The sequence below is a fragment of the Phyllostomus hastatus genome, unplaced genomic scaffold, assembly GCF_019186645.2.
Source record: "Phyllostomus hastatus isolate PE091 unplaced genomic scaffold, TTU_PhHast_1.1 phas_contig_98, whole genome shotgun sequence".
NCBI classification, from domain to species: domain Eukaryota; kingdom Metazoa; phylum Chordata; class Mammalia; order Chiroptera; family Phyllostomidae; genus Phyllostomus; species Phyllostomus hastatus.
In genome coordinates this window covers 6,094,226-6,107,447 of record NW_025333999.1, presented here as the reverse complement: position 1 = coordinate 6,107,447, position 13,222 = coordinate 6,094,226, and the positions used below count along the sequence as shown (strand labels likewise).

The window sequence follows — 13,222 nt, the reverse complement described above, 5'->3', positions numbered from 1 at the left end:
TGAGACCTCCCCTCAGCCACCCAGCAAAGTGGGTGACAGATGAGGGAACTGAGGCCCAGGGAGGTCAAGTCACTTGCTCCAAGTCGCACAGCCACTGAGCATGCTCTAAAGCCAGGCTTTTGGCTCATGGCCCTATGGCTTCCAAGCGCGTTTTCCTGCTCACAGTCGGCTCCTTAACGCCTGGCACACAGTGGGCACTCAACTGGTGTTCATGGACTGACTAATTGCTGTCTCATGGAACTCACTATCTCTTGGCCTGGGGTGCCCACCTCCAGCTTGCAAACTCTTACTCACACCTCAAAGCCTTATTGAGAATACCCTCTCCTTAGGAAGTCTTCCTGACACCCACGTCTGGGTTCCTCCAGTCCTCATTCCTTCCACCAGCCCAACTCTGAGTCCATGGAACTGGGGGAGTCCATGGGGCTGGGGGTGTCCGTGTCTGGCTTGTTCTGTCCTAGTATCACTCTTCACAGGCTAGGTTGGGGGGGCGGGGCGACAGGGAACATTAGGGATGTTAGATCTGCCCCAGGCATCCATCTTCTCTTCCTCTCCTCTCTGGTGATGGGAAGGAAACTTCCAGCAGCAGGAAAATTATTTTATTAGAAAATAAAGTGTTTATTCAAAGAACATTAAAAGTCCAAGGACCTGTGTGGGAATTGGTGTGAGCGGGAGTGAATCTCAGGCTCAGCCAGGCTGGGCGTGGGGCTCCTCTTCACAGAGTCAGGGCCTCGGAGGAGGCCAGGTGCGGACCCCTGGGCCCAGCAAGCAGGCAGGGGCCAGTCACCCAGCACCAGGACTCGGTGCCAAGCTGGGGGCCAGTGGGCTGGTCAGCCTCCCGGGCTCAGCAGCTCACCAGGTACATTCCTGAGGGGGGTGGGGGGGGCAGGGCCGTGAGTGGGGAAAGGTCACTTGTTTCTACCCTGGGATCCCCCAATCTCCCTCAAAACACCCCTTAACTCACTGCCCCATGGGCCCCAGCCGCCCCTTGAGGGGCCGGAGAATGGAGTAAGGGTACCGCTGCTGCGGGGCTTCAGGCTCCAAGCCTCGCATCCTTGCAAGAACACCCAGCAGCCTCCAGGAGACAACCCAGAAACATTCATCTTCCTTCTTGACCCCTCCCACGGGGGGGTCTTGGCCATCCCTCCCTGCTTGGGTCACCCCCCCCATCCTGGGTCTTCATACCCCGATAACCACCTATCCTTCCCAAACACCCCAAATGCCTCCCACAACTCCTGTGCCCTGGCTCGCAGGGGCGCGGCAGCAGCGGGGTGGGGCCTACCTGTGGCAAACCTTCTTTTTACTAGTGACATGCGGTAGCCACTGCCCACCAGCTCCAGGTCCACGCTGGACAAAGTGGCCCCTTCGCTGGTGAACTGAGCAGCCACGGGGCTGGGAGTGCTGGGCCCTGAGTGCGGCTCCCAGCTGGCAGACAGGCGGCCGGAGCCTGGGGAGGCCTGAGGTCAGCTGTGCCCCATCCCTAGTCCCAGCCCCTCTGTGACCCAGGCTCCTCCTGGTCCCTCCACCCAAGACCTTTGGGTTGTGGCCCCTCTGCCCCTCTACCCTACCCTTGTGCCCCTGTATTCCTTTCCTTTAGCCCCGTGAGACTCTGCGTGGTTTGCAAAGGAGTCCTGCCTCCGGGCCTTTGCACCTGCTGTGCCCACTCCCAGGGTGCCTCTCCTCCAGCTGTGTCAAAGCCCTTCCAAGCCTGTCCACATGCCCACACTTCCCTACCCCAGCACATCCCCGGTCCTCCGCAGTTTAAAGAAGTCCTCCCAGGTGAGCCCTCTGAGCCCTCACGTATAACCATGAACTCACCCCCTGCCTCAGACACATCTGGAAGCTTCCATAGGAACCGCTTCTCATCCAGGTTCCTGGCATCAAGAGAAGCTTGGTGAGTCTACCCCAGAGACAACATTTAGAACCCAGGGTTCCAGCTCAGTTGCCTCTCAGCTCCATGGCCTGCGCAAGCCAGGCCCCCTCCCTGGCTTCAGGTTCCCCATCTGTGAAATGGGGGGTGGGGGGGTGGAGCTGTTGGTCCCCAAGGGCCCCACAGCTTTGCAGCCTTTGCAGCCTTTGCAGATGGTGCATTTGGTCTCATAAATCTGGCTTCTTTCTCGCAGGTTGTAACCTTTACAAAACAATGTAAGGTGACATTGGGGCTGGGTTCAAATGCTGCTGTGACCTTAGAAGAGCAATTTAGCTTCCCTCTGCCTCTGTATCCCCTCCATACATGGGCATGGGGGCAATCCACGCCCAGAGCAACTGCTAGGAGCCTGAAGCTAATGAGTCCATGGGACTCATTACTGCCTCCTGACGAGGAGGCAGCTCTCAGTGCCAGATAGTGTTACTGTTGATAATAGCACCCTCGGGTGTAAGCAGGGCCAGCTCACAGGGACCCGTTAGGTCCAGGGCGGACCGTTAGTTGCTTCATCAGTGGGAGGCTCAGGGACTCAGGGGGCACTGCCGAGCCTCTCTCGGCCTTCCACATGCCCTTACCAGACAGCGGCTGGCTGCAGGTGGACATTGGTCACAGGCTCCCCCACAGGCAACAGGACCTGGACATTGGTGAGCGGCGTAGGCACTGCCGTGGCACCCGGCCGGTAGCTGTATTCCACCGAGACCTGAGTGAGGGTCGCCTCGCACTGCCAGTGGGCGCTCAGCTGCAGAGGCACACACTGGGGCCCCCGGGCGGGAGAACTAGAAAGAGTGAGAAAAGGGGGAGAGACATAGACTGGGCCGAGCTGCCCTGCCACGCCACGCACTATCAACCAGCTGGGTCTGCCTTGCACCCAAGAGGCCCCAAGAGGCCCTTTCCTGCAGACTTTGCAGATAGGAGTCTGCATTACATCACACTTCCAGCAGAGGGCAGGAGAGGGCCTCATGCTAATAAAGTCCGTGGATGGGTGCCAGTGTGGAGTCCTGGGAGAGGCACTTCTAGTTTGCATAATGATGTCTTCCACTCTTGGAAGCCCAGCTTCCTAGTCTGCTTACTCCACCATTTACTCTCTGCCCAACTTTCCCCCTGTCATTCCTTCCTGGCCCCCTCTGCCCTGCCCCCTCCCCGCCCCCCTCCCACCCCATCCACCCAGCCCACCTGGTACCGCAGCAGCACTACGTTGTAGTAGGAGGCAGCTGGATTCTGCTCTGCCTGGCGCTGCAGCGCTTCAGTCAGGGCTGTCATGTTGAGCCAGAAGTCTTTGGTCTCAGGGTCGCTCTGAGAGGGGGTCACTGCAGAGACCCAGAACGATCACTCCCACACTCAGAAGAATCCTTCTTGGGGGTCCTCAGCATCCCACCTACCCCAAGGGCTTCCTAAAAGTGCTGATTTTCTGGGTCACCTTGGGCCCAGCTAAGTGTGGTTGGCAGAGAAGCAAAGGAGGGCAGGAAAGTGAGGTTCAGGGATGGGGAGGGACTTAACCCAGGGACACACAGCAAATTCTGGGAGACAGAGGAGGAAGTTACAGCTGGGGGCTTTGGCCCCCACTAGCCTCTGGGACCCCTTGTTCCTGACGCCCACCTCCCAACAGTACCTGAAGAGGAGATCGGCGCTGGGCTGGAAGTGCTCGATGGGGGCTGTGTGCACCAGACGGAAGCTGAGGACGGGCGGGGGCGGGGTCCCGCTGAACACACGCACGATGCCAGCTGGGAAGGTCATGGTCAGCTCCCCAGTTACTCGAGCCAGGCAGCTGGGTGAGAGGTGAGGGGACTGGGCTTTGGCTCAGGGCTCCTCCGGGCACCTCACGCCCCCTCACTCCTGGCTCCACTGTAGCCTGTGGCTCCCTGGGTCTGCAGAAGCAGCAAGGCCCTGACTATGCCCAGCATCCTTACCCCCGACCTCCTCCCCTTGGGTCCCTGCCTGGGTAGCAATCCAGGCACCAGGCAGAATCCACACTGGGCTGGTGGAGGCAGGAAACCTCCTTCCCTAGTTCTTTTTTCCCCTAGGCCACGAAGAAGCTCACAGCACACGCTCAGTTTTATAAGAGTCCTCAGACTGGGTTTCGGGTCTATTGCTCTCTTCCTCTTCTTGGTTTGACTTGAAATTCTTTTCTTCTGGACACTGCCCCCAGACTGTCCCTGGTCCCTCAATGCACCCTTCACCCACCCCCTCTGTGGGCCTGGCCTCGGGTCCTCTTCTCTTCAGGTTGCTGCTCACAGCAGCCTAGGAGGACTTGCTCTGGACTGCAGCCACAATAATGCCCAGCCCTGCTCAGACACCCTCTGTGCCTCCCCCTGCCCCGGAGGACAGGGACATGGTTGCTCAGCTCAGTGTTCCCGGCCCTTCCAGGTAAAACGGGTAGGACACACATCTGAAGGCTGTCCATGCTGGAAACCGGACACACAGCCCCCAGGGAGCCCTGTTTGCCTCTCACTGTCTGCACTGTGCCCCAGCACCACGTACCTGGGGCTGTGGCCACGGAAGTAGGCGTGGACGTACTCGGTGAAGACGGTGGCCACGGGCAGGGCATCCTGGGAGCCCAGGACCACAGGGCTTGGGCCCCGGGAGATCCCTGGGGGTGCGGGGAGGGAATGAGGGGCAGACAGAGAGTGAACACAGTCTTCAGGCTCCAGAACCTACGCTCTGCCTACAGGGACTCTAGTGTATCGCTTAGCCCCCACCCAGACTGGAGAAGGTGAAAATCACACGTACCGTGACCTGTCTGCGATGAGAAGTTGGAACGTTCTGGGCCAGTGCAGGGGGACTGAAAGAGCCGAGTGGGGAGGGACTCGGAGAATGAGACTGGAAGGGAAGGAGATGGGCTGGGCTGGGAACACCCAAGGAGCAGCATCCTGAGGCTGACCCCCGGGGGCGACCCCCAGCCCAGCTCCTGCCACGCCCCCTCACCCTACCAGATCCCCGTTGCTGCCCAAGAGGGGGCAGGACACCTTCCTGGAGCGGGGCCTCCGGGGTGGGGCTGCCAGGCCCTCCATGGCCGTGGGGTCGGCAGGTACGGGCCTTGGCTCTGGGGGGTGAGCGTGACAGAGACGTGGCTGAGATGCTGCCCCCGGGCCTCTTGGGCCTCCCCGGGCTGGAACTTGGCCAAAAACTGGGAGTCGGACTATTGTGCGGAGAGCCCCTGGTGGTCTGAAGTCCTGCGGCTACTAAGACGCCAGACAAGGCCGCAGACACCGTCCACGACCCTGAGCCCACCAGACACCAGACTGGTGGCACAATAAGAGGTGAGCTCCCCGTCACTGGTGGAACTCTAGTCAAGGACTCGATGCTCAGAAGGCAGGCCCGCCAGAGTGGGGATTTGGAAGAGGGTTGTTACCTAACATTCAGAGCGTATATGGGTGGCCTCCAACCCTGGCCCCCATCTGAGGCTCACCCTTGTAAGTTAACTAACATGGCGTCGACACCCAGGTTCCCCTAGCTCTCCTACCTCCCTGGCATCCCCTGCTCTGCTCACCACCCCCCCTCCCACCGGCTGTCCAGGCCACGTTCCTCTAGTCTCCAGGTTGCTCCACAGCACTGCGGACACGCTCACACTGCAGATCATTTCCTGGGTGGGGGCCACCCTGCGTACTTACTGTGGTGAACAGCATCCCTGGCCCCAACCCACCAGATGCTATTTGTCCCCATGCCCCCAGAGGAGTCCATCAAATATCAGTGGTGGGACCTTGGGACCTTGCTGGGTGTCCCCTGGGGGCAGACCCGGCCTGGCTGAGAATCGCTGTTCAACAGTGAAGACCAGAGAACTCAACTCGTCTACACTCGGGGTCCACACCCACTCCCTTGGGCCCTCCCGTGAAGCAGCTCTGACCAGGGCCTTTCACTAACCACGGGCAGTGCCAAGCACCCCCACTACCACTGCTGGGGACCTCGTGTGGTCACAGCCCACAGTTCCTCTACCTGCCAAGGGGACTCCATTCTCCTCACGTGACCTCCGGGGGCCAGCTCCTGCCTGCTCTCCTCCTCCCCCCGCCCTCTAGCCCTGCCTCAGCTCAGCCTTGGACCCTCTCCTTTCCTCTGCTCCCCCCGGGCAGCCTTCCACGCCTGGTGCCAAAGGCCTGCGGACATCTTCCCTCCTGTCCACTCTGTTCCAGCCATACCAGCCTCCCCCCTGTTCCTCAGGGTCTAGCCAGGTCCTGCCGTGTTGCATTGGCATAGGCAGTGCCCTCTGCTGGGAGCGCCCTTCCCCCACATGCACGTGGCTTCACCTGTACCTCGGCCTATCTCAGCTCACAGGTCCCTGCTCAGGGAGGCCCCACCCTTTGGAGCCCTCATCAGCCACCTGCCACTTCCTGCCTTGTTAAATATCTATTTTATTATTGTCCCTGCGAGCGTGGGTGTGTGCCCCCACAGGCCCAGATCACAGCAGGCGCTCTACCTATCCTCTTCTCAGGGTTCCGATCACAGTTCCCGGCCGCTGGGCTCACCTCCTCCAGCCACGGCCTCCAGCCCCCAGGGGCCTGGGGACGATGCCAGGGGCTGTGGCGAATCCGAGGACAGCAGGGGCCGTGTTCCCCTCAACTCAGGTGGCTGTGCCCTACAGCTAGGTGGGCTCTGTGGGGTGCCCGGGCGGGGGACCCAGGATTCCGGGAAGGGGCCTGGTGCTGTGTGAGACGGGGAGTCCAGGCCAGAGTCCTCCACGTTCTCTGGAGATGAGGAGGAGAAAGGCGAGGGGCTGGAGGTAAAGCCCAGACTGCTGGAGCCTGTGGGGAGAAAGGGCCGCCAGCTCCAGACCCCGCCCCCAGGGAGTCTGGGCCATCTTCCTGCAGGCCACACACAGGTCTGGAAAGGCCCTCCCCCATTCAAAGCCAGGCCCTACCCCTCCACCCTAGGCTATGCCCTCTGGTCACTTCTATCTCCACTGAGGTCCCACCCACCTACCCACTGCCAACCCTTCTCCCTAGGGGCTTCACCTTGTCTCTGGCTCCACCCATGCACACTGTGGCCCCGCCCACCCTCACACTGACCTGGCCCCCATGATCTTCCCTTAAACACACAAAGGACCCCCACATCCTCCCTCCAGCCCAGCACAGCCTCTTGCCCACCTGAACCACCCACCCTGCTGTGGCTCCACCCACCCTCCCTCTGGCGACACCCACGCCCCCAAAGTCCTGTGCCCCAGTCACCTGTAAAATCTTCGTGGTCAAAGGCTGACTCTAGGGGTGGCCCAAAGAGGTTCTTAGAAAACTGCTCATCTGATTGCAGCTTCTCCGTGCAGCTGGGGGACCAAACGGACAAGAGGGGCTGTTCTGTTGTTTGCACGCCTCCTTCCAGCTCAGGGCCTTTGCACATGCTGCTCTTGGTCTGGCCTCCACTCTCCCCAGTCTCCCTGGGCCCACTCCTGCTTCTCTTCGGGGCTCGGCTGAAAGCCGTCCCCCGACAACCGCCCAGGCCCTGCACGTCCAGCCCCGCTGATGTCACCACTCCCATCTTCCATCACATCCCCTGCTTTAGTTCTTCGTAACCCTTAGAAGTATTGAACATGCTCTACCTTATTTGTTATTCTTAAAATCTGAGCCTCACACAAAAAAACCCTGAGCCACTGGAACGTGACTCGGAGAAGGGGGGCCTATCTGGGCCATGTATCCCAGAACCCAGAGTGGCACGAATACACAGCAGGCACTGCACACATGTTCATCGAGTGAATCACTAAGTGTCTCTGAACTCTCTGCCTGGGAGAGAGAAGTGGAGACAGAGACACAGAGAAGGAGCTGAGGAGGCAGAGAGAGACGATGGGACGGTCCCTGCCTGCCCACTTGGGTTGACCCCATGACCCCCCGTGGACTCACCTGCTGGCTCTTGGGGCAGACCGAGGCCTCTGTGGTTTCCCAGCAGCATCCCCTACAAGACAAGGGCCTCCCTGAGCCGTCCCAGCGCCCTGGCTGCAGAGCTACCCATCCGCAGACCAGGAGACCGAGGCTCGGGGCTGTCCAGCCAGCCGGCCAGACTGACCAAACCAGGCAGAGAGGGACTTCCCCCTGACCCTCACTGTCTCTGGGTTGGGCTTCTTTCCGGGATACTCCTTGGGGGGTCTCATTTAATTCTCGTAATGACCCCCTTTCATAGAAGAGGGGACCGAGTGTCAGGGTGGGTAAGCACCTGCCCCAAGTCACACAGCAGAGCTGGGATTCAAACCCACACCCGTAGTTCGGGCCTGGTCTCCCCTCCGGGTTCTCCTCCCCCAACCGAAGACCCCTGGACAAGCTACTCACGGGAAGAATGGCGCTTCATGGTGCCCTGCGGACAAAGCGGGTGGCATCAGGTCGGGTGCATCCAGCCAGCCCCCAGCCCCACCCGGCACACCTCTCCTGAGCCTCACCCCCTGGGCCCGGAGGGAGGATGAGGCTGCCCGCCGTGGCCCTGAGCTGTGCGGCAGCTGCCTCGGGGCTGCAGGCTGGGGGCCCGGGCTGCGGCGGGCTTGATGTGCACGTAGAACTTGCGTGGCTCCTCATCATCAAAGTCCGAGTCGCTGGACGAGAAGCAGGGAGGGCTCAGCTGTGCGTGCGCCTCAGTCAAGGGGGCCAAGCAGGTCCCAGTGCGGGGGCCTCCAGCTAGTCGGCCCTCAAGTCTGACTGGGGCCCTTCTGGCTCAAACCCCTTGAGAGCCTGTACAGTTCTCTGAAACCAGTTGTCACCCTTGGCCCTGACACCACGTTTCAACCCTCCCCCTGCCCCCACTCAAGCCTGTGCACGAGCATGCCCTGCCCTAACCAGTGAACTGCTGTTCAACTCTTAAACCCCAACACTGGTGCCCCCTCCTCCAGGAAGCCCTCTTCAATCCCCCTCTATTGTAACCCAGCCCCTCCTCTCTCCCTCTCCCCCAGCCCTGACCCCACAGGTCAGGTGTCTGCATTTGGATGTGCTTGTCCACACCAGAGGCTCCCCCCCAGGGTGTGCCCAAAGAGGGTTGCTGATGGTAGAGAAATCACTGTGAACAGAGCCTTATCATTGCTGTGCCAACAACTGCCCCCAGAGGGTGCCAGAAGGATATTGTTCTGGGTCACGTCAGGCCGGACAGTGAAGCCTTCTTCATCCACCTCCGAACATGGCTGGAGGGACAGGTGGTGAGTCAGGCTCTGCCCTACGAAACGTCCACTTTCGCCCTGCAGCCCCCCACTGGACCGGACCTGAACTCAGCCCCAATGGCACTCACCGCCACGTCAGGTTCCACGGGGTCTCTGCGGATGGAAAAGATATGGGAGTCAGCTCCCCCACCTCATCTGTCCCCTGGCCCCCAACACTGGAAACGGCAACTGAGGGCATGGGCCTGGGTTGCAATAATGTCCTGAGCTGGCCCCGCAGCTGCTGGGATCCCGGCTTGCCTGGGGTGGGAGGCAGGGGACCTGGACTCAGCAGAGCGAGGGCTGGTCTCAAACAGCGTGGAGGGCAGGAGCCCTGGGGCTGGTGAGAAGGGCTGGCCTGAGAAGGCAAGGGACGCAGGGGCTAGCCTTTGAAAAGAGAAGAACCCTGGGCTAGCCAAGGAGACTATGGGCGTAGGGAAGGCTTGGCTACTAGTCTGGGCAGGGGGGCTCCCCAGCTCGTCTTGGCAAAGTGAGAATCTCTGGGATGGATGAAGGGGAGAAACAGAAGGAGTAGCCTTGACAACGGGAGGGACCCTGGGCCAGCCTGGGTGGGGTGACCCTGGGTGAGTCTGGGGCAGGCAGCCCCCGGTCTAGCCTTGGCAGAGGGAAGAATTCGGGACTAGCTTGAGTAGGTGATATCGAGTTAGCCTGGGACAGAGGCACTCTGTGTTTGGCCTGGAATAAGAATACTGCTGGGCTGCCCTCGGCAGGGGACTTCTGGGATAGCCTGGCCCAGGGCTGGTCGGCGGGGGCGGGGGGCTTCCTCACACAGCTGTAGGTGGCTCGCGCTCCCTCCGGCTCAGTCCTGGAAGGCGAAAGGCCTTGGCTCCCCGCAAACGTTTCATCGCTGAGGATAGATGGAGGGTGAGGCTGAGTCCTGAGGGTGCTCCCTTCCCATTCAGCTCTGCTCCCCTTTTCCCCACAGTCCAGCCTGGGCATCCAGGTCCAGACATACTTGCCTTCCTGCAGGGCAGCTGCACTGTATGCCTCAAAGTCCAAAGGCCCTGAGAGAGAAGACATTGAGAAACTCAGCAGAGAGGGAGCCTGGGCCTGGAAGGCCAGCAGGGTGCAGGGCATGAGCAAGATGCTGAACCAGTTGCAGAGGTGGCCATGAGTGGGATGGGCCAAGGGTCCAGTCCCCACCCAGGAAGGGAATGGTGTGGGCAGGGGCAGTGGTGATGCCTGAGTTACTTCTTCTTCCAGCTTTTCTGGGTGGAACTTGGTTCAGTTGGAAAATGGACCAAAAATGTATGTAGTGGGTCAGGCTGCACGTGCCAGGTCAGGAGATGGGACTCCCCTAAGGGAGGCGGGGAGCCATGGAGGGTATATGAACCATTTTTTTTTCTTTCACACTTGTGGGCTCTATTGTGTTTATCAGGTACTTCATTACTCAAAACCCATATTCTTTATTGTAGGAAGTATAGATTTGGTACCCTGTATTTATGTTTGATACCTTTATTGTCACTTTTGGTAAATAATAATTTATTATTGTTTCATAATTATATATAACATTTATTATATGTATAAGATATATTACGTGTACAATATATATAAGTTATATATATGTAAATAAAATCTTTTGATTAAGTATATTTGACAACTTTCCCAGAGTTTAGATAATAAGAGATTTTTTCTGGACCTAAAATTGGTTTTGGGTCATTCCAAAGTGTCCTTGGAATGCATCAGGGATTTGTTCCTTCTCCTTATTAAGAACAAATTTTGGACCTGGTTGGTATGGTTCAGTGGATTGAGCACCAGCCTGTGAACCAAAGGGTCACCACTTTGATTCCTAGTCAGGTCACATGCCTGGGTTGCAGGCCAGGTCCCCAGCAGGGGGACACGAGAGGCAACCACACATTGATGTTTCTCTTCCTCTCTTTCTTCCTCCCTTCCCTTCTCTAAAAATAAATAAATTTTTAAAATAAAAAAGAAGTATTAAACTAATTAGGCCTATTTAATACATATAAAGTACTTGGGAAGCTTTGTCAAATAATGAAAAATAAGTATGTTCCAGTTGTATACATATATTTAATAATTAAGTAAGGTGCTTTAGAGATTATACAAAGATCTCCAAGAATCTACAAAGTTCTGGTACACTTTTATTTGTAATTTAGTTGTTATCTTAAAATGCTGTTTCAGGAAAGCACATCCCTATGCCAACTGCATTATAATCAAATCTGTAATCATGTCATTCTTTTTACTTGCCAACATTTTAAAAATTATATTTTACCGGTTATGTTATTACAGTTGTCCCAATTTTTCCCTCTTTGCCTCCTCTACCAGCAACCCTACTTCCTCAGGCAGTCTCCACACCATTTTCATGTCCATGGGTCGTATGTATGTTCTTTTCCTAATCCTTTTCCCTACAGTGTTCTTTATATCCCCATGGCTATTCTGTATGCACCTATTGTACTTCTCAATCCCTTCACCTCTTTACCCATCTCCCCCACAACCTCTTTCCATTAGGCAACCATCAAAGTGGTCTCTGTTCTTGCTTGCTTAGTGTATTTTTTAGATTCAATTGTCAGTAGATATGTATTTATTGGCATTTTATTGTTTATTGTTTTGATCTTCTTTTTCTTAAATAAGTCCCTTCAACATTTCATACAATAATGGTTTAGTGACAATGAACTCCCTTGTTTTTTTCTTGTCCAGAAAGCTCTTTATTTACCCTTCAATTCTAAATGATAGCTTTTCTGCATAGAGCAATCTTGGCTGTAGCTCCCCGCTTTTCATGACATTGACTATTTCTTGTGAATCCCTTCTAGGCTGCAAAGTTTCTTTTGAGAAGTCAGCCGACAGTCTTATGGGAACTCACCTGTAGGTAACTGTTTTACTCTTGCTGCCTTTAAAATTCTCTCTTTAGGATCTGCGGTTTTGCAGGAGGTGACTGCCACGTCTCCATCAGAACCATGTTTTGCATCCAGTATGACAATGATGTCACTGTTTGGAGTCCTCAGGGCCAGATTCATCAAACTGAATGGGTAATGGAAGCTGTCAAACAAACAAGGTTCAGCCACAGTTGGCCTAAAATAAAAAACCTATGCAGTGTTGGTTGCATTGAAGAGAGCACAGTCAGAGCTTGAAATGCATCAGAAAAAAAATTGTCTATGTTGACAACCATATTGGTATCTCAATTGCAGGACTTATGGCTGATGCTAGACTCTTACATAATTTTATGACCAGGAGTGTTTGGATTCCAGATTTGTATTTGACAGACCTCTTCCTGTGTCTCCTCTCATAGCTTTAATTGGAAGCAAGACCCAGATACCAACGCAAAGATATGGCTGAAGACCATATGGTGTTGGGCTGCTTATTGCTGCTTATGATGATATGGGTCCTCATATTTTCCAAACCTGTCCATCTGCTAACTATTTTGACTGCAGAGCAATGTCCATTGGAGCCTGCTCTCAATCAGCTCTTACTTACTTGGAGAGACATATATCTGAGTTTATGGAGTGCAATTTAAATGAATTGGTTAAGCATGGTTTGTTTGCTTTAAGAGAGACACTTCCTGCAGAACAGGACCTAAATACAAAGAATGTCTCCATTGGTATTGTTGGTAAAGACTTGGACTTTATGATTTATGATGATGATGATGATGTGTCTCCATTCCTGGAAGGTCTTGATGAAAGGCCACAGACAAAGGCACAGCATTCTCAACCAGCTGATGGACCAGTGGAGCATTAAGTGATAATCCCCTGGTCTATATGTGTATTATCAACTGTGTAAGAATGCAGGAACATGACCTGATGAGAATAATCTATACTTTGAACCAAAAGATACAATAGTAGAATGGTATGTTTTAGGAATCAGTCCGGCTGTGAGTTTTTCCCGAGCAACTTCACTGAAACCATATAATGGGATGTATTTTTGTTTGAGAGGGTCTATATAATCATTTTCTAGAAAGTATAGTTTATCTATACTAATGTTTTTATATGAAAAACAGTGTCTTTGTGGTTTTAAAGACAACTGTGAAATAAAATTGTTTCATCTGGAAAAAAAAGAAAAGTCTCCCTTTATCTTTAACCTTCAGCATTTTAAATATGACATGCCTTGGAGGTGGCCTCTTTGCATCCATGCTATTACAAACATGTTTGCAAATATGGCATCAGTTACTTCCTGTATATAACTGATGCCGTGTCAGGATGATCACTGTGCTCCGTGGAAGCACCTCTCTGTGCTCCCTG

At 55.4% G+C, this 13,222-nt stretch overlaps 1 protein-coding gene across 1 annotated transcript; it reads right to left on the bottom strand.

The window, feature by feature from the left end:
• Nucleotides 1–814: 814 nt before the first annotated feature.
• On the bottom strand, nt 815–12,004 carry LOC123828328 (F-BAR domain only protein 1-like). Its single transcript, XM_045853194.1, is given in 23 exon segments — nt 815–864; nt 1,280–1,444; nt 1,816–1,871; nt 2,497–2,684; nt 2,686–2,697; nt 3,095–3,228; nt 3,526–3,686; nt 4,400–4,508; nt 4,649–4,703; nt 4,706–4,738; nt 4,849–4,961; nt 6,379–6,654; nt 7,078–7,169; nt 7,741–7,792; nt 8,164–8,188; nt 8,266–8,349; nt 8,351–8,431; nt 8,433–8,452; nt 8,942–8,999; nt 9,104–9,128; nt 9,801–9,879; nt 9,992–10,036; nt 11,851–12,004. Coding segments are annotated over 23 exon segments (2,040 nt in total). The 3' UTR covers nt 815–841.
• Between the last annotated feature and the right edge of the window lie 1,218 nt (nt 12,005–13,222).